Source organism: Gobio gobio (genome assembly GCF_949357685.1).
Source record: "Gobio gobio genome assembly, chromosome: 4".
Lineage (NCBI taxonomy): Eukaryota > Metazoa > Chordata > Actinopteri > Cypriniformes > Gobionidae > Gobio > Gobio gobio.
Window position 1 is genome coordinate 56,891,649 of NC_137100.1, and position 24,908 is coordinate 56,916,556.

The 24,908-nt window shown below is 36.9% G+C and overlaps 2 protein-coding genes across 3 annotated transcripts; one reads left to right on the forward strand and one right to left on the reverse strand.

Annotated features, from left to right (window-relative positions):
- Positions 1-1,525: 1,525 nt before the first annotated feature.
- Positions 1,526-4,163, forward strand: purba (purine-rich element binding protein Ba; the record flags this gene model as incomplete). Its single annotated transcript, XM_079815165.1, has 1 exon — positions 1,526-4,163. The coding sequence occupies one exon, from the start codon at positions 1,526-1,528 to the stop codon at positions 2,489-2,491; it is 966 nt and encodes a 321-aa protein (XP_079671291.1). The 3' UTR covers positions 2,492-4,163.
- A 7,325-nt stretch (positions 4,164-11,488) lies between these two features.
- On the reverse strand, positions 11,489-23,171 carry LOC307125347 (uncharacterized protein). 2 transcript variants are annotated; one of them, XM_079815166.1, is made up of 7 exons: positions 22,971-23,090; positions 21,940-22,107; positions 21,434-21,539; positions 16,623-16,738; positions 16,307-16,502; positions 16,079-16,211; positions 11,976-13,541 (listed from the first exon to the last, which is right to left on the reverse strand). In XM_079815166.1, the coding sequence occupies exons 2-7, from the start codon at positions 22,036-22,038 to the stop codon at positions 13,472-13,474; spliced, it is 720 nt and encodes a 239-aa protein (XP_079671292.1). In that variant the 5' UTR covers positions 22,039-22,107; positions 22,971-23,090; the 3' UTR covers positions 11,976-13,471. The 2 variants fall into 2 exon arrangements, with proteins under 2 accessions (XP_079671293.1, XP_079671292.1); XM_079815167.1 differs by lacking the exon at positions 21,434-21,539 and having other exon boundaries at positions 11,489-13,541; positions 22,971-23,171.
- Between the last annotated feature and the right edge of the window lie 1,737 nt (positions 23,172-24,908).

Here is a 24,908-nt window from a genome sequence, read left to right on the forward strand (position 1 = left end):
CCGAGAGGTGGAATCAGCCAATCAGAATGTCCGTTGTTTGTTCGAATGTCGGGAAGGCCAATCAGATTTCAGCATGTATCTGCTTCTACCATCCCCCATCGATGAATGATGTTTGTACGGATAACACATAGGCGGGACTTAACAACTGACTGAAATGTTCTCAATTTACAGAAAACATTATATATATATTTATTACATATATTACATTATATATATATATATATTACATATATTTAGAAGTCGTAAATCATTATCTAACATCACAAAAAACGTATGATTTCATGTAAATAACAAGGCTTAAGTGTAAGATAAATTTTAAAACCAAATTTAAACAAATCAAAATTTAACTTTTATCTTATTAATCTCATATTTAATATAAATCATAATTATGTCACATGATATCAAGTATTATTTTTTGTTGTTGATAATAATGCATTTATTATAGTTTTCAAATATCAATTTATATATTAAAATGTTAAAGACTCTGACTTTGATATGTACAAAGAAAGGGACTTCTAAAACTCAATACTTAAAATGTTTCCTTTATACAGCTTGATAAATGTATGGATTAATACTTATTTACACTAAGTCAGGAGTTTTGAAACTTTTTGATGTCAAGGACCCTCATGACGACCCCTTTGCCGAGGCATTCTCCTTGTAGGAAAATATGAACGTGATTATTAATATATGTTATATGCATAAAAACATGTAATCAATGTGAGAAAAGGCATAGAGTGCTAGTAAGCATGAAATTATAAAAAATAACATTAGGCTATATAATAATGTTGTACGGTAAATAGCCTAAGTAATTGTATTCATGCTGTCATTGTACTAAGGCAAATGAAAATATTATCTATATACTGTACTTACTTATCTAAATATTTGTTATGTTGGCAGTGTAACCTTTTCTGACTATAAACCTCAAGGTAAACATTTTATTAATTTTTTTATTTGTCTCTATTTGTCTTTTTTTAATAGTCTCCGAATTAAACGTACTTATTTTTTTACCAACTAATTATTTATAAATTACTTGTATATTTTAAAATATATAAATTATGTATAACAAAAAATATTTTAAACTTTTTGTGAAAACGTTATTTAGAAGTTCTTATTTGTGTGTTTAAAGGGCTAGAAAATTGTGAATAGCGCTATAGGGGTGGGCCGAGGAAGGATTCTGTATGTACTGTACGTGTTATCTGCAATAAAGTGCTTGTTTTTTGTACGTTATCGACGCCACTGTACACCAATCGCCCATGGTACTGTCAAAACAATAAGGCGGGATTTACACTTTGACAGGCAGTCCAAGTGAGCCAAAGAGAATGTGGATGTGCTTTTTACTCGCACAACTGACAGGTTGCGGTCCAATTGGAGAAGAGAATATATGACTGACATGTCGAACATCCAATCACAAGACCTGACGTTCCCAGAGCTATGGGCCATTCATACGACGTTCTCATGCCTCTGAACGGTCAGAAGGCGGGACTTGACGACATACGGGTGGGAAAAAATAACGCAGCTCTGGGTGATGGTGAAGATGGCGGATGGGGATAGTGGGAGTGAGCGCGGTGGAAGCAGCGGCGGTGGCGGCGGTGGAGGAGGAGGTGGTGGCAGCGGCAGCGGAGGAGGGGGTGGAGGCAGCGGATTCCAGCCTTTCCAGAGGGATCAAGAGACCCAGGAGCTGGCGTCCAAGCGCCTTGACATCCAAAACAAGCGCTTCTATCTGGACGTGAAGCAGAACTCGAAGGGCAGGTTCATCAAGATCGCCGAGGTCGGCGCTGGTGGCTCCAAAAGTCGCTTGACACTTTCCATGTCAGTCGCGGCAGAGTTTCGGGACTACCTGGGGGATTTCATTGAGCACTACGCCCAGCTCGGACCCAGCACCCCGGAGCAGATCGCCCAGTCCTCTAGCGGTGAGGACGGCGGGCCTAGACGGGCCTTGAAGAGCGAGTTCCTAGTGAGGGAAAACCGCAAATACTACCTCGATTTGAAGGAGAACCAGCGGGGGAGGTTCCTCCGTATCCGCCAGACCGTCAACCGCGGGCCTGGTGGTTTTGGCGTCGGAGGAGGTGTGCCCGGGGGTGGCATGCAATCTGGGCAAACCATTGCCCTTCCTGCTCAGGGTCTCATCGAGTTCCGCGACGCTCTGGCCAAGCTGATCGACGACTACGGCGGGGACGACGAGGAGCTGGTCGGCGGCGGCTGCGCCGGAGGTTACGGGGAGCTTCCCGAGGGCACGTCAATCACGGTGGACTCCAAGCGGTTCTTCTTTGACGTGGGCTCCAACAAGTACGGGGTGTTTATGCGGGTGAGCGAGGTGAAGCCCAGTTACAGAAACTCTATCACGATACCCTTCAAAGCGTGGAGCAAGTTCGGCGGAGCTTTCTGCCGCTACGCCGAGGAGATGAAGGAGATCCAGGAGCGACACCGGGATAAAGTGTACGAGCGGAGAGTTGGAGAGGAGTCGGAGGGCGAAGACATAGATGACGACTGACCCGAGCGGTTGTTCCGTTGCTGGGGCAACCTCACAGAGCGAGAAGCGCGCGCTGGAGTGGAAAGAATTACCGTGCATGAAACGAAGAACATTAATGCTCTATCTATGGCGAATAAAGATGTTTGACTGAGAAACACTGTCATGTATATGTAAGAGATTCCTGTTTAAAGCAGTATAGACGATGTTTGGCTAGATAAATGGATATTTCTGCTGGCTGCTCTATAGGTCTTGTCATTTTGAAAGTACTCCCTTTTACAAAAGACACCCCCCTCACCCAGAGACGGAGTTAACAAGAGTCAACCAGGACGTTTAGTGTTAGTGTATCCAGATATGATAAATATCTCTACTATAGGTGTTTTCGGTGTTGTACCATATGATGGAGAGCAAACCAGCATCATCTGAATGACGTGGTGTGAATCTCATAGTTAGCTCATTCAGGAAGTGTTCTCTGCAAATGTGTGTGTGTGTGTGTGTGTGTGTGTGTGCGTATATATATATAAGACTCAGATCAAACAGTGTAAAATTTGGAGACCGTTAAAGAGTTCAACTTGTGGGCACACAATACAGTTCAAGCAACAATGTACAAACAGTTAAAATGGTGCTATAAAAACCATGCTCCGCCACCCCGCTCTGCCTATTGAGGTTCATGCGGGCTGGTGAGTTTTATTTTGTTTACCTCCTGTTTCTTGTCAGGGTAGAGCAAATCACTCTGATTGTATGTACTAAATTTGGAAGTGTATTGGTGCTGATGCCACTAAATGTACCATGGGCTTGATTTGGCTCTTTTAAAGGGAATGATACTGCAAGCCTGGTTGGCTTAACATCAGGTCATGACAAATTAGAAGTTTTTAAATTTAAAATGTGGAGAGCTTTGGTGACAACTGGAAAGGAAATCAAACGGACAACAACACCCACCTGGGTTTAAATAGATTTATTTTTAAAAAAACAATATACAGAAATATATATATATACAGAAATATATTTATACATAGACATATAGAATCAATTATAAATGCTTCCTGAACAGGCTATTTAAACAAATAAAACTCGGATGCAATTATATATAGGGGAATATTTCTTACTGGTTTTCCATACATTTACTATAGTCCTTATGGTTGGAAGAGCATAGAAGAGAAAAAAAAGACACAATTGTATACAAACTAGACATGACAATGTTCTTTGTTTAGTTTGTACTCCTTTTTTCAACAATCCAAATGACAAAACAACACTCTTCTTTTTTTTTCCTCAACAGACTCTTCCTCCGTATATTAAGTTGTTTTTAGGTGTTACATTTCTGAGTCTTACTGCAACTTATCAGCTTCTCTTCTCCTGGATCTGTTGAAATGTGTGTGCCTGTGTGCGACTTCCCTCTGTTATCCTTTTTTTTTTTACTGTTGTGTGTGTGTGTGTGTGTGTTATAAATTTTTAATTTGACGAGAGAAAAAGGAGCAATGTCTCTTTCCTAACCGTTTTGAGTTTCAGGCCTTTAACCACATGAATTAGCCATACACACAATCTGGGAGCCATAGTGATTTTTACTAATTTCAATATCCATATAAGTTTTGACCTCATTCTTGTCTGTACTGTGTTATGTGATAAAGGCAGCTGTTCCGTCAAGTGTGTACTGCTGTAATTCTCCACAAACTTCCTTTGAACAATAAAAATTATCTTTGCTGAGAACATGCGTGTTTGTGTACATATTTTCCCTCTGATTTAATGTTTCATTCTTTCACAATCCTTGAAAGCTGAATTTTGCTTACAAGAAAGTGTTTTTTTTTCTGCACCACAAACATCACCAAACGGAATTGGAAAAATAATGATTGTTTTTAAAGCTATCCAGTTAATTTCATCTTTTAATAAAATGCAGGACATCATAATCTTTCATCTAGCAGATCATCCGGACACTCCAAAAACAATCATATTTATGCAAAATGTAAGTCTTTTGTAATGTTTAGTCTGTAACCTAGTATTGCTTATATTCATTTTAGCTGAACTAGTCTTGCTATTTCACCTTATAATTCCTAGTGATGAATGCATTGATGAGAAGCTGCCCTAGAAAGCCAAAATGAACTACATATGAATTTATGCATACTGAGGTCTGGTTTTAATTTTAGGACTGCTCTTTCACAGAGCCTCTTATGTGTGAAACAGAATCTTGCAAACTCTCCGTTTGTTCCACTTCACAGATCCAGTTAGGCCTCAAGGACATTGCAAGCAGTTTTTGCTTTGGATGGTGCAACTGATGACAACACTGAAACAGCCTCTCGTTAGTGGTGTTGGCTATGTTGGCCAAGGCAAGCATCACTAATACTATTTCTCATACAGAGGGATTTGAACATCCTGCACTGTCTGTCCTATGGACATGGATGTTACTTTAAATCAGGGGCGCCGCTAGCAATTTAGGGCCCTATGAAAGAAAATGATTTTGGGCCCTCTACCGGACCAACCTAGCTATCCAAAATCTTTGCCTGCTTTTTAATAATACTGACCAATTAAGCTCCGCTCGCTAAACCCAGAATGGCCCAATTGGCTGATGAAACATTGATTAAAATTAAGATAAAATTTATACAAAATGAAATTCACTTTAAAGAAAGGCTTTCTACTAAACAAAACTTGATGAAGCGGTCAAAATCATGTCTGACCCACTCCGTGTCTCCTGGCATTGCACATCTTACGATGTGTCCTTTCTCACTCATGCTGTTCACTTTTCATAATCAACATAGATTGACAGATTGACAACATAGATAGACATTAAAAAAATAACATTATAATATTTAAACATAAACATAAAATGAAATAACTTTTCTTAATGGCTACAACAATATAGTAGCCTACAGTACCGAAAAATTTAATGTCGGAGTGGGATTTGAGCAAATGTCGTTTTACCTGTGAGCGGTTCATGAGTGGAGCGTTTTGCTGGATTTTGCCGGAAATGCAGAAATAAACCATAATTTTGTTATATTTGTAACTGTTTGGTAGATTATACATTTATAATTTCTATTACATTACTACTAGTACTGTTACTACTAATAAAACCAATCTCTGGGGGCCCCAAAAGTGCGTGGGCCCTTAGAATCGTCCCAACTTTCCCCCCCTTAGCAGCGCCCCTGCTTTAAATATTGTGGTTGTTGAGGAGAGCTGCTATGATGACAATAAAAAGGACAACCCTTTTGCAGTGGCGCCACCAGGGGGTCCTGGCCACCCCATGGCCAGTATAAATTTTAGTAGCATCAGTCATGCATTTCATCCCTAATGCACAGCCAGGCAGGCAAGCCGCTCTAGACCTTCGATCACACCCTATGGATCACACACAGCCCCGCCCCGCCCCTCCCCCGATGCCGCTGTTGCGCGCTCAGACAGCAACAGTACAGGTCAGCGCGTGCCCGTCAGTCAACAATTTCAAAAGAAGTAAGAAGACGAAGAAGACTACCGTAAATAAGTCAAAAAATATTCTTTAGTAAAAGAAGACGGGGAATTATGTGTCGTGACGTGCTTTTTAAGTGCCAAATGGTTACAGTATACTGTTACAGCAGCTTTTTGATGTGTCTTTGACACGTTTTGACAAGAGTTAAAGTTACCTAGCTAACGTCGTTAGCTGGTGCATGTTATGTCAATTTTCAGACAATGAAGAGAAAGTCCACAGACATCTCTTCTTATTTTAAGAAGAAAAGTACAGAAGGAGGAGTGAAAGAGATGGCAGGGGAGCAAGAGAGGCTTAGTAATAGTGAGGATGAGGAGGAGGAGGATGCTTTTATTTGTATCTGCCAGTATCTGCTTTTCCCCAGTAACTGTTTTGTTTGCAATAAATGTACACCTTATGCCAAATATAATTGCAAAATAAAACAGAATTGTTGTGCAACTCAAAATGTTAACTGTACTGTTATTAGTCTATGCACATTATATAATTAGTAACATTAAATATAACACAATAAACCAAAGTATATCAGTAGGAGTTTCCTTAAGTCTTTCTGATAGTTTTCTACAGGCCGGTTTACTACACCAGTAGAATACAATTCTGAAATTATGGTTTCTAGTTTTGGTGTGCCACCCCAAGATTTTAAGTGGCCCCATCTGGCCACCCCTATGAAAAATTTCTGGAGGCGCCACTGCCCTTTTGACTTAAAGGGTTAGTTCACCCCAAAAAAATTATAAAATTCTGTCATGAATTACTCACCCCCATGTCGTGATTATTCACATTTAAACATTGATCAGCAAACATCAACAGAAGCTCAACCGAACCTGCTTTGCGCATGAGAACAAACGTCATTGGTTCTTACGGAAGCTCAAACGTGCAGCGTAACACACAAGAATGAATCTCATTGGTTCTTGAGCAAGCTCAAACGTGCTGCATAACACAAGAATGAACCTCATTGGTTCTCGCACATCAAGCGAACATGCTTGAGCTTCTGTTTACCATATCTGATGTGTGAGTTGATGAAGGTCTATATGTGAATAAAAGCCTAAACTAAATCTGTCCATCATATAAAGAAATTGTGTCTCTTCAGAATGGGTTTGGAACAACATCAGGGTGAGTAAATAATGACAGATTTTTCATTTTGGGGTGAACGATCCATTTAAAGGTATACAGTCCACCCAAAAATGAAGATTGTGTCATCATTTACTCACCCTCATGTCGTTTCAAACCTGTATGACTTTCTTTCTTCTGTGGAACATAAAATACAATATTTTGAATAATGTTGGTAACAAGATAGTTTTGTTTACCATTCCCATTTTTGTCCATATAATCTAAGTAAACCGAAACCATTTGTTGACCAGCATATATTTTAAGTTCCACAGTCATACAAGTTTGGAACAACATGAGGGTGAGTAAATGTTTGGGTAGCCTATACTATCCACCTAGCAACCTGCTAGCAACGCTCTAGCAATCACTTGTTTTGGTTCTTGATCTTCATATTATGCATATTAAAGGGATAGTTCACCCAAAAATGAAAATTGTCATCATTTATTCACCCTCAAGTTGTTGCTGAACACAAAAGAAAATATTTTGAAGAATGTTGGGAACCAAGCAGATAGAGCAACCACTGACTACCATGGTATTTTTCCTCCTATATATGGTAGTCAATGGTTGCTCTCTCTGCTTGGTTGCAAACATTCATATCTTCTTTTGTGTTCAGCAGAACAACGAAACTCACACAGGTTTGGAACAACTTGAGGGTGAGTAAATGATGACAGAATTTTCATTTTTGGGTGAACTATCCCTTTAAGATTACCAGAACAGTTAGTGCCATGAAGAAAACCAGAGAAGTTACAGAGCGTCTGTATTTCAGTTCCCGTGGGAATGGATTGAATCTGGAAAAGCAAGTCGAATGTTGCAACAGGTTGTGCAAGACAACGAATATTACTTTGGAATTAATTTTTTTAAATCCAAGTGAAAAGTGGTCATTTTGGCTTCAAAGAAGAAATCATTCTTGTTTGTGACTGAAAAGGAGTTTCAGAAGATAATCAAGAAAGAAGTTGTATTTTAAATGTAAAATAGTAAATAGGCCAGTCATGTGCACAAGGCTGGTTTGCTTAGAATCGCACAGAACATTTATGAAGAACTTTTATATACACATATTACCAATGCTTCATATAGGCCACAGTCTTGAAAAGTCCTGCTCAAACACACCTGCCATGTGGTTTTAGGTCATCCTGAAGGCCTTCATTAGCGGGTTCATGTGCATGTGTTTAGTTAAAGTTGGAGCTAAACCCTGTGTAACGAGTTTTGACAGTACTTTGATCTTCAAATATCCCATTAATCTCACATGCAATTGTTAAAAAAGTCTGTAATAAAGACAAGTCTGTGTTTAAAGGTGAAGTTAAACAGAACTATTGAATTAGTGCTAAAACATGTACTCATTCATAGTCATTTTAACAGTAAAACCATTAGAACCATTCAAATGGAACTGTAAAAACCTGATAATTGGTGAACACTAACAGTAAGTAACCTTTATACAGTGAAAAACTGTAATACATCTAACAAGGAAGTGAAAAAGAACAAGTAATCTTTTAATTTACAGTGAGAAATCGTCCATTGACATTCCCAGAATTCTCTGTGGCACCTAGCAATTCATAGGTTTTTTTATTTAAAGCTGGTTAAAATGGATCAATTTGAGCAAGTACATAACCAGCCAGTGTTCAAAACTACCTCCTTACCTTAGCCCAATTCACAATGGTAAACTTGTAATAATGTTATATTTTGAGTGGTACAGGTAGCTTTCCGCTGGAAATTCAAGCATGGTGCAGCTTGTTTTGTGTCATTACGTCACGTCTTGGCCCCTTAGATCCAGTGAAAGGAACTCTTAATGCTTCAGCATACCAAGACATTTTGGACAATTTCATTCTCCCAACTTTGTGGGAACAGTTTGGGGATGGCCCCTTCTTGTTCCAACATGACTGTGCATCACAAAGCAAGGTCCATAAAGACATGGATGAGTGAGTTTGGTGTGGAGGAACTTGACTGGCCTGCACAGAGTCCTGACCTCAACCCGATAGAACACCTTTGAGATGAATTAGAGCGGAGACTGCGAGCCAGGCCGTCAACATCAGTGCCTGACCTCACAAATGCGCTCCTAGAAGAATGGTCAAAAATTCCCATAAACACAAAGGGTGAGCCAAATCCATATTAAACCCTACGGATTAAGAATGGGATGTAATTAAAGTTCATGTGCATGTAAAGGCAGATGTCCCAAACTTTTGGCAATATAGTGTATTTGGTTTTGCAGACTATCTGCTAATATGGACTTGCTATGACTATAAAATACATAGACATGCTGCTGTCAGCATGTAAGATATGCGGCTGCTGCATAAATAGACATCTAGTCAGGTAGAGCTGGGGAAGGAGGGTTTCAGCAAACAATGAACCAAACAATGTTGAGCAAGCAATCTCATTGGCTGCAGGATCAGCAGAGGCCAATCAGCTGGTGCCGTGCAGTAATGGTGTAAAGTTCTGGCAACTACAGCTGCCTTTTTTTTTTTGTGCACACAGTGCACACAGTTGTTTGCATGTGATCCTCCAGCATGCCCCCCTTTTCAAGTGGGCAAATCACTTAATATAAGCACTTTGAAACAGGAAAAAAAGGTTAGTTGTATAGAATAGTAGGATATCTGTTACCACCATTTCAACAACTCTATCAAATCTGTAAACTGATAGCGTCTGCTTGGGCATCTAATGATGAACAGCTATTCCTCCTCAATCCCACAATGTCCTATTGCATCAATACTGAGATAAACCCAGTGACCCTCATCTGACGTGATTTCATAACTCTCTCTCTCACACACACACACGCGCTAAGCTTCACTGATGACAGTTCAAGGGTATGCAATGGCACGCCTGGCAGAGCGTCCCTGATTTAGGAGATTATTTCACATCCTCTGCCATTCTGAGATGGATGAGGATAAGATGCAAACAGCTGTCAGCCAGACTGTCGTTCATTCAGATTGTGCTGAGAGCTTCAGTCACTCTCAATCCACTAATCCTTGCAGATATCCATTCACCTTGCCGTGTTAATATGCCAGGCCAGGCAGGTTACTACTAGTTCCGCTTCCTTGTCCAGCTTAGTTTCACCATTGAATAATACCACAGCAATGTTCCCTAAAATATGTGCTCACTTAAAATTGGACACAATATGTTTTGTGTTGCGAATGTTGACATAAACATTTACATAAAGTAACTTGCGAATAATATAGATTATCTACTTATCTACATATTTAAATGTATACAAGTGCAGCCTACATACACTGTAAAAAATTAAAACGGAAAATGTACTGGTCATTTTCTGCCAGTACATTATCCAGTATTTTTACGGACATTTCCGTTAACCCTTAAAACACAAACAAATGCAATGTGTAATTCAAAATACTGGTAAAACACCTGTAAAAAAAAAAAAAAAAAACAATACGGAAAATTCCTTCATATTTATACAGTAGGCTACATTGTGCCCTATTTTTACAGACTTTTTTTTTCAATGTAAGGTGCACATCTCTAACAATCTCTGTGTAGATGTTACTTTACTGTTTTAAATTCTTTTATTTTAAATTCTTATTCATTATTTCAGTCTATTCTCGTTAAATATAGCCTACAGTTTATGAACCCCAGAGCCAGTATTATTTTGAATAATTTTTTTTTAAATATTTATTCAAATGTTTATATATTTTATATTACATTTTAATAAATTTTAGTAATTGTGTTTTTGTCATTTATATTATATATATATATATATATATATATATATATATATATATATATATATATATATATATATATATATATATATATATATATATATATATATATATATATATATATATATATATATATATATATATATATATATATATATATATATATATATATATATATATATATATATATATGAAGAGTTCAGATGCAAAAGCCTCTAAGTCCGTCTGACGTTTTTCTTTAAAATAAGCATTTTTGTCAGGCTTCTATGTAGGCCTATAGGTTTCTACCTAAGTACCGGTACTTCTGAATGGGCTGAGGCTGGGATTTAGTGGGTTTGAAGTGAAAGTATTTTATGAACGTATACTATATGCGGAGAACATTCACTCAGTATCTTTATTTCATTTGTGATCGAAGTGGTTTTTAGAGGCTTTTGCATCTGAACTCTTCATATATATATATATATATATATATATAAAGTTTGAGTTTATTAAGTTTTGTTTATTTTAGTAGTTTAACTTAAAATTAAAATGAGAAATTAGAAATACTGCCGTGGCAGCAAGTGGAAATAAAAAAAGGTTTTAGCTTTTCTATTCCATTCTATTCTATATCCATTAATTGTCCAAACTGGTTTATTGTTAAATCAGGAAACACCCTGAACGGATGGCCAGTCTATTCATATTCTGTTCTATTCTATTCTATTCCATACCCATTAATTGTCCAAACTGGTTTAGCCTATTGTTGATTGGATGGCCAGTCTGTTCTATTCTATATCCATAAATTATCCAAACAAATACTCACAGCACCGCCATGTTTGAAAACACATTTCAAAGACATTTGGTTTATTTTTGTAAAAAAAAATAAAAAAAACTATTTTGTTACGGTGTTCTGTCACTTCTTAATACATGGAACATTTCTTTAACTGCAAGTCCTTGTAATGTATACAAGTTATGTAGGATAAAATTGTCTGTCAAAATTACTACCTACACATACCGAAGTCAGAACAATGAGCAGGGATGGAGATTTGGAAGCAAGTAATACACCACTGATGATGAGGAGGAGCTTAAGCAGGAGGGCATCAGAGAGATGTGACTCATGACAGAGAAGCTCTTTGGTGTGGCCTACTGCAGGGTTTCCAGGGCTATTTTTAGCTTTCGTGTTGCCATGTATGTTCTGATACATGTGACGAAACAAGCTAAAATGCATATCCGTGTCCTCATTTGCTCAATTTTTTAGATTTGTGTAAGTGCAGAAGATAGGCTTTTTGACTTTCTCATACATAATTCATACATAAGACATAGACACATTAGAAAATATGTTTATTTGATAGTGAAATGGTGCATTATTAGTTGAACATCGTAAAGCTAACCAGGATGATGTACTTAATTGTAAAATAAGCATTTTTGTATTACATTAGAAAACTATTTAGTAAATAATACAGAATTCTGTGCTTTCATCAAAGAAACATGTCAACAAGGTCATCAGTCTGTTCATTTATGATTTCTGGTTCTTCTTTGCCTTTTAATCAATATATAAATATAATGATCTCTCTCTCTTGAGAATTCTAAAAACTTAAATTTAAAAGTATAAAAATACAGTAGGCTATATTAACAAAAAGAAATAAATTAGCAGATATAAAATTCATAGTCAACAAAAGGGTCAACAAGAAGGGTAAGCTTGCATAGCGAACCGATTATTTATCAAGTTATTTCACATTTATCAAGCTTTCATATACACGAATATACATATGCAGGTAACTAAAAACAACGCACATCAGATATAGCATATACCAAATATTACACGTCATCTGAGTCTGCAGTTCAACCCTTTCACCACAAGTGGTCGCTCTTGGCAGTTTTTACTGTCTCTTCTTTGTGTCCCAAATGACATGCTATATAGACTATATCATGTCTAGTGTGTGACTTTTATAAGGTTATTTTGTCATCCAGCAGTCCCTCCCATTCCACTATGTAAGGAAAGCTGCAACTATAATAAGTGCATAAGTAAAAGTAAAGTAAATGCAGGTAACTGAACATTGAACTTATTCTTGTAAGAATTTTCTGTGTACAAACTATTCACACTACTGTTGATACTATAAACGGCATAATAGTGTATACACAACAGGTTAAAAGTTTGGAATCAGTACGATTTTCTAATGCTTTTGAAAAAACAAAGTCTCTTCTGCTCACTAACACTGCATTTATTTATTCTTGAGCTCCTGCATATTAGAATGATTATATGTGAATAAAAGACTAAATTAAATCTGTTCATCATATAAAGCGATCAAGTCTCTTCAGAAAATTTGGACTAAACTGCTCAATTCATATGGATTAGTTTTACAATCTCTTTATTAACTTTTTGAAGATTCCAGGTAGTTGCGTAGCTGTCAACGGAGGGACAAAAATCACTCAGATTTCATTCAAATATCTTCATTTGTGCTCCGAAGATGAATGAAAGTCTTACAGATTTGGAACAACACGAGGGTGAGTAAATGATGACAGATTTGTTATTTTTGGGTGACCGAACCCTTTAACCTCATGTAAGGCTTACGCAATAATACTATGAGTAGTGTGCCCAGAAGTCAAATCTCTGAAGATCCATTTCTGAGTATTTGATTAAGCAGGAAATGCATTTGATTTAAGCAATGCGGGAAATGACGTTAAAGGGTTAGGTTCCTATTGTCTTTTAATGGCTCATTGAAACGGATCATTTTAAGCCAAACTACAAACGGTTGTGATTTTATACCTAAAACTGAATGTCAGTAATATTAATAAGGCATAAAGGCATCCACAAAGTAATCATTTGCTCTCTGATTTTCTCAACATCCAGCTTTTCACGAAAGACTTCTTGGGTTTCTTCTTGGGTTTCCTGAAAAACAGTGAGAGATTCCCTTTAGTTCATTTTTTTTTATTCTCTTTTTAACCCCACATAGCCTACTGTATCATATTTGATACGCAAATTTATACAGCTTCTAAAGTATCAACATGATCAAAATTTTGTTGAAAAACCTGTCTCACACAATCTTTGTTGTCAGATTGATAGTTTATACTTTCTTTAGAAAGTAAAAAGCCTTTTAGTATAATTCTAAATATTCACCTTCAGGTCTTAGTACATTTGTACACTACATTTTGCTGTGAAATCTTTACTGATTTTTATCAAATAAATGTAAGAATACACTTTATATTGTTAGTAATATTCACTTACTGGACTGAAGGTTTACTCAATCACAAAAAGGAAAAAGTTGTCTACATTAATAGAAAAAAATATTTTCAATTATTTGGGGGGGGGGGGGGGGGGTAAAATATTGCACACACAGACATCAAGAACCAGCATATGATTCTCAACAATGGTGACATGCTTCATGCCACAATGCATGCTGGGAGTATTAAACTTATGGCTCCCAGCATGCATTGTCACCATTCTGTGTGTGTTTCTAAAAAAAAGCTCCCACAATGTATTTAAAAATCTAAATTCAGAATGACTGATCTGCTGCATAAAACTTTTGTTGGTAAACATAATATATTATTCATAAATAATCACTTTCAATCACGAATATAATAGTCAACTACTCCCCTTTATAATGCTGTTATCTAGATCACCTGATCATTGGTTACGGTTTTCTATGCAACAAAGTATGTGTTTTGTTAAACACTGTTACAAAAACCACAAGCTCACATAAAATGCCAAGAGTCAAACTGCCCAACTAAAGGAAACGCTCATCACCAAAATGGTGACCAAACATTTTCAACACAAAAAAAAATCTACATCTGAACCTGTTAATTCTTAATAAGAACTTCTGTTTCCAATAGACACAAAATGTTGAATTGGCTCAATTACAAAAGATTTGTTACAGATAGTTGCATCTCTCCAGAAAATAAATTATGTCAAGTTGACTCAAATAAACTTTTTTTTTTGTATCACAGACAACTTATTTTCAGTTTGTATAACTGTTATTTACAAAAGTTGAGTCAACAAGAAAAAGCTAGGGGAAATTAATACTAAGATTTTTTTGGTTGTACGAGATTTTTACAGTGTGGATTTGCTGAACCAACACAACAAAATCAGTCATTTCAACTTTTTTCAAGTTGTGTTTTTTACAGTGTAGCAACACAGTAATTAATAGCTCATAGCAAAACTAAGAGCATCCTTAAATCACGGAAATAGCAAAGCAGTATCAGACTCAATTTTAAAATAGTAAAACACAAGTGGCAAAGCAGTATCACACTCAAAGATAGAATGGGAGGACAGAAGTGGCAAAAACAGTATCAGACTCAAATATAAAATAACAAAACAGAAAAGGCAAAGCAGTATCAGACTCAAATATAGAATGGGAGGACAGAAGTGGCAAAAACAGTATCATACTAAAAAATAAAATAGCAAAACAAAAATGGCAACAACAAAAAATAGAATAGCAAAACAGAAATGGCAAAGCAGTTTCAGACTCAAAGAAAATAAATAGCAAAACAGAAAAGGCAAAGCAGTATCAGACTCAAATATAGAATGGGAGGAAAGGAGTGGCAATGACAGTATCAGACTCAAATATAAAATAGCAAAACAGAAATGGCAGAACGGTATTAGACTCAATATAGAATGGAAAGACAGGAATGGCAATGACAGTATCAGACTAAAACATAAAATAGCACAACAGAAATGGCAAAGCAGTATCAGACTCAAATGTAAAAAGGAAAATCAACCTAGGGATAGAGATCAAAATGCTAGAGAAAACAGGTAGGTTTTTAACAGAGACTTGAAGACAGACAGGGTAGGGGTCGTACTAAATCTCTAGAGGCAGGGTGTTCCAGAGTCGAGGCCCTGCCACCGCAAAAATGCACGCTCCCCTCTACGCTTGAGTATGAGCTCCCTATACTCACTATTTCATGAGCCTGATGTAAGACACTCAAACAACAACAACACACCCAAACACACACAAAAACGCACCCCAAAAGCATGCAAATCGGGCTCAAAATCGGGCAGAGATTGTTCAAGTGTGTGGTAAGCCTAAATCAAACACTGATCACCACAATGGTGACCTAAACAACTATGATAATCCTCCAAATGAATGGGGGGAACCACATATCACAAATATATATATCATCATGCTTTTTTAAAGGTTCCTAATGGTGACTCTTTCCTTCAATGATGCTCATTTTCATCAGGTGTCTTTACAAATGGTCAATCATACCTTAATTAATCGTAATTATCTCGAACACTTCAACACTGCTTCAGAGTTTTAACACTCTTGAGTGTGGACTCAAATAAACACTATGATGAGAGTTAATTTAACACTGGGGTTTTGCTGTGTATATTTAGAGTGTTATCAACTTTAAAAGCATATCTGAAACTATATACAGTGATAAAAAGGGAATACATATAAAAGTAAAGCCTACACGTATGAGAATAGTTACCTTTTGGGACGGTACTTTAGTTTAGTAGAAAGCGCAAGAGGGTCCCTGGTTGGAGCCCTGGTTGACCAAGGAAACCCTACAGGATGAAGTTCTAATGCTGAGTTCGCTTGGTCTCTCATCTTGACATTTTCTCCTGTTCATAAAGTGCAGAACATCACTCCTGTTTAACATATACCATATTATATAGGCTAGTACAATATTCCTCTTACAAACATTTGACAAAAATACCTTTTTCATCGATTCTAAAATATGGCATCGCAACTGGTTTAATGGTCACTCTGGCCATTTTTTCTTCAACAAACAGGTACATGTTGGGATTAGCCACAGATTTCAAGCTCCGCCAGTCATCCGTTCCTGCCTCGCCCCATTGAAATAAGAACTTTTCCTTAAAGGTTTCTTTCGTGAACTCCTGTTTGGGTAATGCCTGTGTATGCGAGAGCCAGCAGATTTTGTAAAAGAATTTCTGATTTAGAAAATAAAAGCACAAGAAACTATTTGACACCATGTCTCACAATATTCTAAAAAGAACTCTGTGAGATCTTACCTCAAATTTGACCTCTTTTCCATCAGTAACAACAGGGAAAACGGCCTTATCTCCCAACTCAAAACAAAACGCCATGCATGGACGGGCTTCGTTATACAAAATATCATACACTGTGACTGAAGAAGAAAAGACAAATCATATTTCTAGCATTATATTAAGCAGCTATGGAGACACTTTCATTAATAGGCAACACTTTTTATAATACATTTCACTGATAACATCAACATAAATGACACTTCACATAAAGTACAACCCCAAATCAGAAAAAGTTGGGACAGTATGGAAAACGCAAAAAAAAAAAGAGAAGTGATTTCTAAGTATTTTTCAGTATTCACAATCTGCATTAAAAATTGTATAGGATTTACCCATTTTTGGATATAGGATTACTAGTAAATTTGACAAAGAAACGCCAAATAACAGATGAAATGAAACATGAAATTTTAAAGTAGAAAGACTGAAATGGTATTTTCTTGTACAGCATACTCAAAGTGAAACTGACACAGAAGAAAATGAATAGACTATCAGTCAGAGCTCAGCTTTAGGATGGGAAGAGACAGAGGGAAAATTATGAAATGAGGAGAGAGCAGGTGACAGATAACTGCCCACTAACATTGTTTTAAAAACAATTTTTTTTAGCCTTCAACATCTTAAAATGCACATCAGAGAAATCAAACATTTCTTGGGGGACCATGCATGCCCCCCGAACCCCTCTAAATAGCTCAAATTTGGGACCTCACTGGTTTTGAAACTCCTTAAGGCAGTTGTATATGCTCAAAACCTGTTTGCTTTGACCTCATATCTGGATAATGTGTTGCAGCCTGGAATATTTATATATAGGCCTACTTAGGGTTACTTCAGCGATTTAGCATTAAGCATTGTATCAGTAGAAACGTAGAAACCCGGTAGTAAATTCAAATTATGGTACTTTCCCCCCTCATGTCCCCCTGAGATGAGAGAATTATGCATTTTATTTCTGGAAAAAATCCTTTTTTGGCTATAGACTATACAGCCAGTAGCAGGAGCTAGTTCCGCGTGTTTTCAACCCGCCCATAGGGGTGGGATCTCACTCACAGAATGTAAATGCACACGGCCGCTGCCACTCGGCTCGGGCATTATTAACGGAGCGGTACGGAGCGTGTGTGTTTCAACTTTTCAATGAATTCCTATGAAAGTTAAGCTTCCATAGGCAGGATCTGATAACGCGCCAGACTGGACACGTGCCGAGAATGACTGTCGCGCTTACCTCAGCTCTGCTCAGCTCTTCTTGTGATGAATGAAATCTGACTCCTGCTGCGTCTGTGTCGTGACTTTCGTTCGGCTCACTCACACTTTATTGAAAAGACACGTTCAGTTTTTAATTGTAGTGTCTGTTCTCTAACTGAACGAAATGATTCTATTACTATGAATATCAAAACGACGGTAGGGGCGGTGCCGCAGTGGGCAAGATATGTAACCAGTAGCCGTGGCTTTGCTTAGGGAGTGCATTCTGGGAGTTGTTGTCTTTCATCCACATGAGACAAAAATACATTTCCTTTCGTTTCTCAGTCTAGAAGGCACCAAATTCAAAAATAATTTCACATTTCTACTACATAAAGGACCCAGTTTAAATACACATTGATCTGAAGTAGGCCTACTACCCCTTTAATACTAAAATTGAATGTTTCAGACAGTATATGCTCATTGTATCTCTGTGCTTTAACAATTTTGTTTTTTTTTTAAAATACTAATTATTTCTGTGATAGAAAACATTGTGGCACCAAGATCGGCTACTATGGCCCTTGGGTTTGTTATTGCCCCAGCGCCCTACGTGTTCTTAATCTGGGCCCATGGTTGCAGTGGAGTTAAAAGGACAAATCAAGTCACAGTACCTGTCAATATGGGAGCTATTTTGACTGGATGTGAGAATAGCCACAATATTCTTCAGCCATTTTGGTGTGTTACATTTTAATCAGTTTTGGACTTCCCATTTTTATGTTTGAATTTACATTGTAAAAGACAAGGTTGGGTTCCATATTGTGGTGCTCAGCCATTTTAACATAGTATCGTCATCATATCATTGAAGATTAGGGATGCAACAATACAGTTGGTCCACGGTTCAATACATACCTCGGTTTTTAACCACGGTTTTGATGGCTTGTCACATCAGTTTTTTGTTATTCTATTCTTAAGCGACAGGAACAGAAAGAGGTTAAAGAGAAAAAATACTTTTTTTTATTGCAATACTCTTCCTTTGTTTTACTTAAAAGAATTGAAAAACCTTACTTAAACTTAAAACTTTACTTAAAAAAAAACCTTGTACACATTCCTAGTGTACTGTATAATATAAAATAAATATATATAAAGATTTACACTGCAGCTCAGAGCTGTACAGCAGCATTTAAGTATGGGATTGAATGAATAAATGTAAAAATAAAACACTACATAGACTTCACTATAAAATATACATTGATTCTTATTAAAGCTACTGTATTAACGTTTTTCAGTCAAGAGCAGTGAGTGATTTTCTCTTTGTCTTTTGTTATTTTATTAACCACTAAAGGAATAGTTCACTCAAAAATGAAAATTCTGTCATTGATTACTCACGCACAAGTTGTTTTAAACCTGAATAAAGTTATTTCTTCTGTTGGACATAAAATATATTTTGAAAAATGTTGGAAACCAAACAGTTGCTGGTCCCCATTGTAGGAAATTATATGGATGCTAATCGCTACCATCAACTGTCTGGTATTCAACTGTCACATGTGTTCAACAGAAGAAATTAATACAGGTTTGGAACAACATTAGAGTGAGTAAATAATTACATTATTTTAGAGGTGAAATGTCCCTTTAAGGACAGCGTGTTTCACTAGGCTGCGCTGTCAATTTAAGACTTGCACGCATCTAATATACAGACACGCCGATTTTACTTTCTCTTCAGACATAACCGACTGTGTTTATGTTGCAGTAAGACTACTTAGTCCAGTAATCACTTGTTTGACAGGCTTTTAGTGCGCGCGCTCGGAAAAGCGCATGGTGCCCCACGCGCAAGGCTTTAAAACGCATGCAAATAATGAACTTTCGTGATTGTGAATAACTATAGTGTTCCGTGAGTATAACTCCACCACTAACCTGTGATGTGAATGTATGTCGCTTTGTTCAGTATATTGGGATGGAGGCAAATGATAGAATGTGTAGAAAAATAATTAGAGTGGGGGAAAACGCCCCCTTAAGGAAAATGAGACATTACAGTGAAACAAAACATAAATGTGACTAGCCATCCCGGTTTTGAGTGACTATGGCAGGAGTTATTCACCAAATATTAAAATTGCTCAGCCTTCATAATTAATTAGTATTTTGACTGAAAATGTTTTTGTACAAAGGGGGCGTTTTGCCCCAGCGGTGGGGTAAAATGCCCCCTTTCTTACCAACCAGTTTGCTTCATAGATCAACAGCAAAATGAACAGACTAATTTTTAATTTCTAAAAGTAAAAGGCAAGTAATGTATCAACATGTATAGGCCTATATGTATTTATATTTATTTGAGGAATGTCCAAACTAAGTCATGCAAACAAATATGTTGTAATAAATAAATACATAAATAAATATTAAACTTATACATTTGTATATTTATGTAGTGAAATATATTCAATAAATGCATTAAAAGCCACTATGTTTTATCATTGGGTCACCTAACCACCTTCCATCAGTGAGCTAACTGTGCTATCAAGCTAGCCTAATGCTCACTTGAGGTAATTTTTATTTTTATTTTGTTCAAATATTTTGATTTTACCACCTAGTTATACTGCATTAAGTGTAAAACAAAGGATTTGATAGACAGAAATATGTTATTATAGAAATTATGATAGAGAGAAACTTTTGTAATACGTTTTACCCCACAAGCTATGACTTTTTTTTGTTAAGTTACATTTTTTAAATATAATTATATTCCTTATAAATAACATATCCTCTCAAACTACAGACTTCACTATTCATCTATCATACATCACTGTGATATCCTGCAGAACAATATTCTCTTAAACACTTGTTTTCTAATATCTGAAAATTATAGCGTTTACCATGTAATCCTCTTCTCTTCAAATACGTAGCTGGTGTCAGCTTCTCCAAGGAGATTTGTTTATCCCCTTTGTCAAACGTAGTGCATAGCAACAGTGAAAATGTATCTTGACTCCCTCCCTCCCTATTTTGGGAAAAACAGGTGGGGGGCTTTTTACCCCACTCTACCCTATATGTGTGTGTGTGTGTGTGTGTGTGTGTGTGTGTGTGTGTGTGTGTGTGTGTGTGTGTGTGTGTGTGTGTGTGTGTGTGTGTGTGTGTGTGTGTGTGTGTGTGTGTGTGTGTGTGTGTGTGTGTGTGTGTGTGTGTGTGTGTGTGTGTGTGTGTGTTTCTGCAGAAGAACACAATTATCATCAGTCACAGAATAATTGATAAACTGCATTAGGAATACATGTAAAGTCTTTTTTCATGGGAGTCTGTAATTATTTCATCATCATAATTGAAGTGAATATGTGGTCTCGTTCCAAATGCATTGATCAATAAGCTTGTGCCGACTGTAGCCTATATATATGTGCAGCTTCCTTTCTGTGTGTTCTGACCGCTATGGAAAATATAAGCGCTTCCATTTCAGAGTCCCTGTCTGTTGAAGATGTTGCTGATCATGTTTGTTAGCCCAGGACATTTTACAAATCCAGACCAGACGATGTTCTACGGCCATGTCCGGAATAAAGAGTAGCCTATCCATGTCATACAGTTAGATTTAAGATTTTGACCATACCTATCGAAGTCACAGACAGTATGAACGTCAGTAAGCCTACTTGTTGTATGTCGACCACAAGGTGTCACTGTGGCCTCAACCCTTCGCCCTCGCCTACTCTGAGCCCGATTGCTATGTCTGAGGTAAACCACGCCCTCCTCATTACCCTGCACAAATAAATGTAGGAATAAATGTATAAATAAATAAATGTAGAAATACTTAAATGTAGAAATACTTAAATGTAGAAATGAATAAATGTGGAAATAAATAAAACAATAAATAAATAAATAAATAAATAGGCCTATGGAAAAAAATATTATTTATTTTCGTTTGTTCTATATATATATATATATATATATATATATATATATATATATATATATATATATATATATATATATATATATATATATATATATATATATATAGGGGCCTATTACATTTATTTGTAGCCTATATTTATTTATTTTTAATAATGAGAGGTTTGGAATTCCATATCACTGAGGCCAGTTCTGGATAAGCAAAGAATTCTATAAACCATTCAGTGTGAAGAGTAGAGACTCAAACCTTTCCCGACGTCTCCAGGGTCATTTCCATGCAGATTCTCCGCGACCAGCTGGAGAGATTGACTGGGCCTGCACGTCTGGACGCACACACACTTTCCATTGCTGGTTTTCAGTAGAGCTGGGTGTCTAATGCCGTCGATTTGCACTTTGGAATGCATTTTTTTTCTTTCTGGACATTGATAAACAAACATATAAAAGTTACAAAATCGAAAAAAAGACGTAGCCTAGCTATAAGCAAATATCAAGTGTGTTGATCACAACAAACATGAAAATACAAATATTATTATCCTATTAAAGTTAACGCAACATATTTATTTCTTTTTATTAGTTAGCAGAAATAAAATAATTTTTGAAAAGCATTGATTTTCCCCTTCCCATCTCATATAATTTCCAATTTTCCATCACAAAAGTTTTGTAAGAGCGAGCGCAAACATCCAATCTTTTAATTCACAACTTGTCGTTGCCTTTGTAAAACACACGTGTGTAAATGTTCAATAAAAAGTGCACATTAAACTCAAATTTAAAGTCTTGGGGAAAAAGTCGAAACTATCTGTTTAATATGGAGCCCCTAAAGGGACATGATGGTTTTAAAAAAATAAAAAAAGAATGGGAGGAAAATATATATTTCAATCATGGGTTTGCGTTGCGCGTGAAGGGAACGCAAAACATTTGCGAGAGAACGCAAAAGCATTTAACCGGCTACATATGATTTTTCCTCCCATTTCATTTAATAGGCTATAGCCTAGGTCCAGCTCGTATTATCAACAGAAGGTAATAATGATTGAAGGGTGTGTGACTGATTTATGCTGCCTTCACGTGCTAACGAAATTATCGTAAATCGCTTCCTAAAATATTGGATTGAATGTGATGAGCTCGTAATCACGACTTCACAAGTGGGAAGTAGGACATTTCCGATAGCACGTGAAGGCAGCATTAAAAGCTTATTTACAACAACCTGCTTCTTGCATCCATTTTGCAGCACTCTTTAAGAATAACATTTACAAATGATAAAAATGCATGAATATAGCCTACCTCAGATGGTTTTCGTATAAGTATAATTTCTCGTCCTCGCGGTTGGACCAAATGTCTGCAGATGACAGTGATGTCGTGAGCATTTATATGGAAGAACTGCTTTTAAAATCCAGCATACGCACGCGTGACGCCCCTTACCAGAACAGTTATTGCAGGTGGTGATTTGATCTGGTTTTAGGAAGAATGTGCAACGCCCCCTTCAACAATAGGCTACGGGAGGCGACCTCCTCCAGGATTAGAGATTCTAGCTCATTTTACTAACTAGCGTACAACTTGTCTAAATTGCAGCACCATTTATGAAACTTTTTTTTTGTACAAATGATTGTATGCATAGACCAGGACAATTAGGCTACATGTAATGCATTGAGGTAGGCTATGCAAGTGACATAGCCTAAGTGTTCAAATAGTTCAGGCTGATTGCAACCTTGCATGGGATATTATTTAATGCAGTTACTGTTACAGTATAGCATGGTTGACTATGATACAGTTTGCATTGTAATATGTTTATTGCAACTTTAATGTATATTTCTTTCTAAAGGGACTAAAAAGATGCTCACATATATAGGCTACACTCTAAAAAAAAAAAAAGGTTCTATATGGCACCAAAAATTATTCTTGGCTCATAATCATAGGGGAACCTTTTTTAGTGCTATATAGCACCAATTTTGGTGCTTCAGTGGTTCTTCACAGGTTCTTCACCGGTTCTTTGACTAAGGTGCTATATAGCACCTCTGAAGAACCGCTGAAGAACCACTGAAGCACCAAAATTGGTGCTATATAGCACTAAAAAAGGTTCCCCTATGATTACGAGTCTTTTTTTTTTTTGAGTGTACACTCTAAAAATTCTGGGTTAAAAACAACAAGTTTAATGTATGGCTGGCCTAAAATGAACCCAAAATAGGTTGGAAATTAAACATTTGACACATAATTAGTAGAGGCAACAATAATAATCAAAATGCAATTTAATAAATGTTTATTGTTTAATTATTATTCATGATGGTTCAAATGTTTATTAAACATATTAATAAATGTTCATTTCCAACATACTTTGGGTTCATTTTAAGCAAGCAATACAGTCATTTTTAAACAATATTTGAGTTAACTACCCAGCAGGTTGGGCAAACATTTATCCCAACCGCTGGGTTAAAACAACCCAATTGCTGGATTTGTCCATTTTCAACTCAACTTGGGTTGTTTTTAACCCAGCATTTTTAGAGTGTAGTTATAGTTTAACCCAAAAGGCAACAGAGGTCAGTGGGAGGTTGATATATAATTAACTTGTGTAATGGATACTTCCTCTTTCAGCTGTTACGCCCGTTTCACACATACTCCGAACATACACACAACGATATCATGAAAAGCGCTATACAAATAAATTTGAATACTCTATTCAGTGCGTGTTTGCAGTAGGCCTACGTATGCGGTGCAGGAGCAGCGCGCGCTGTTGTGCTTTCACATGCAGCGTTTGCAGTGTGCAATTTATCCACGGTTGTAGCCTGTAACACAAACACGGCATTTATTCATTATCTTTGATAATGGCTTGTCATCATGGCTAATTCGTACGACCTCACTCGTATTTTTGCACACAATGTTTGCTAAATCGTACATATTTGACGAGTTGGATTCGTATGAATTCGTACAAATTAACTAAAACCCCGCCCCTAAACCTACCCGTCACCGGGGTTTAAAGATTTGTACAAATTCGTCACCTCGTAAAATATGTACGAATTGTTCGTGAGATAAGCTGTGTCCCAAAGTGAAGGGTGCGCACTTCAAAGGCCAGGCCAGGCCACGCCTTCGAAGTGCATGAAGGGCGAACCGAGGGACAGGGTTGCCAGGTCTGCACAACAAACCCCCTCCAATTGGGAATCAAAAGTAGCGGAAACGCGGGGGCGCCCGGTCGAAATATTGCTAAAGTAAAGACAACTTAAACCTGTG

Coding starts and splice junctions, on each gene's coding strand:
- LOC307125347 (XM_079815166.1), bottom strand. CDS start 22,038: ATGGAAAGTGTGTGTGCGTCCAGACGTGCAGGCCCAGTCAATCTCTCC. Junction 16,739..21,433: donor TTGTGGTCGACATACAACAA/GTAGGCTTACTG, acceptor TTTCTTCTTCAG/TCACAGTGTATGATATTTTG. Junction 13,542..16,078: donor CTAAAGTACCGTCCCAAAAG/GTAACTATTCTC, acceptor ACTGTTTTTCAG/GAAACCCAAGAAGAAACCCA.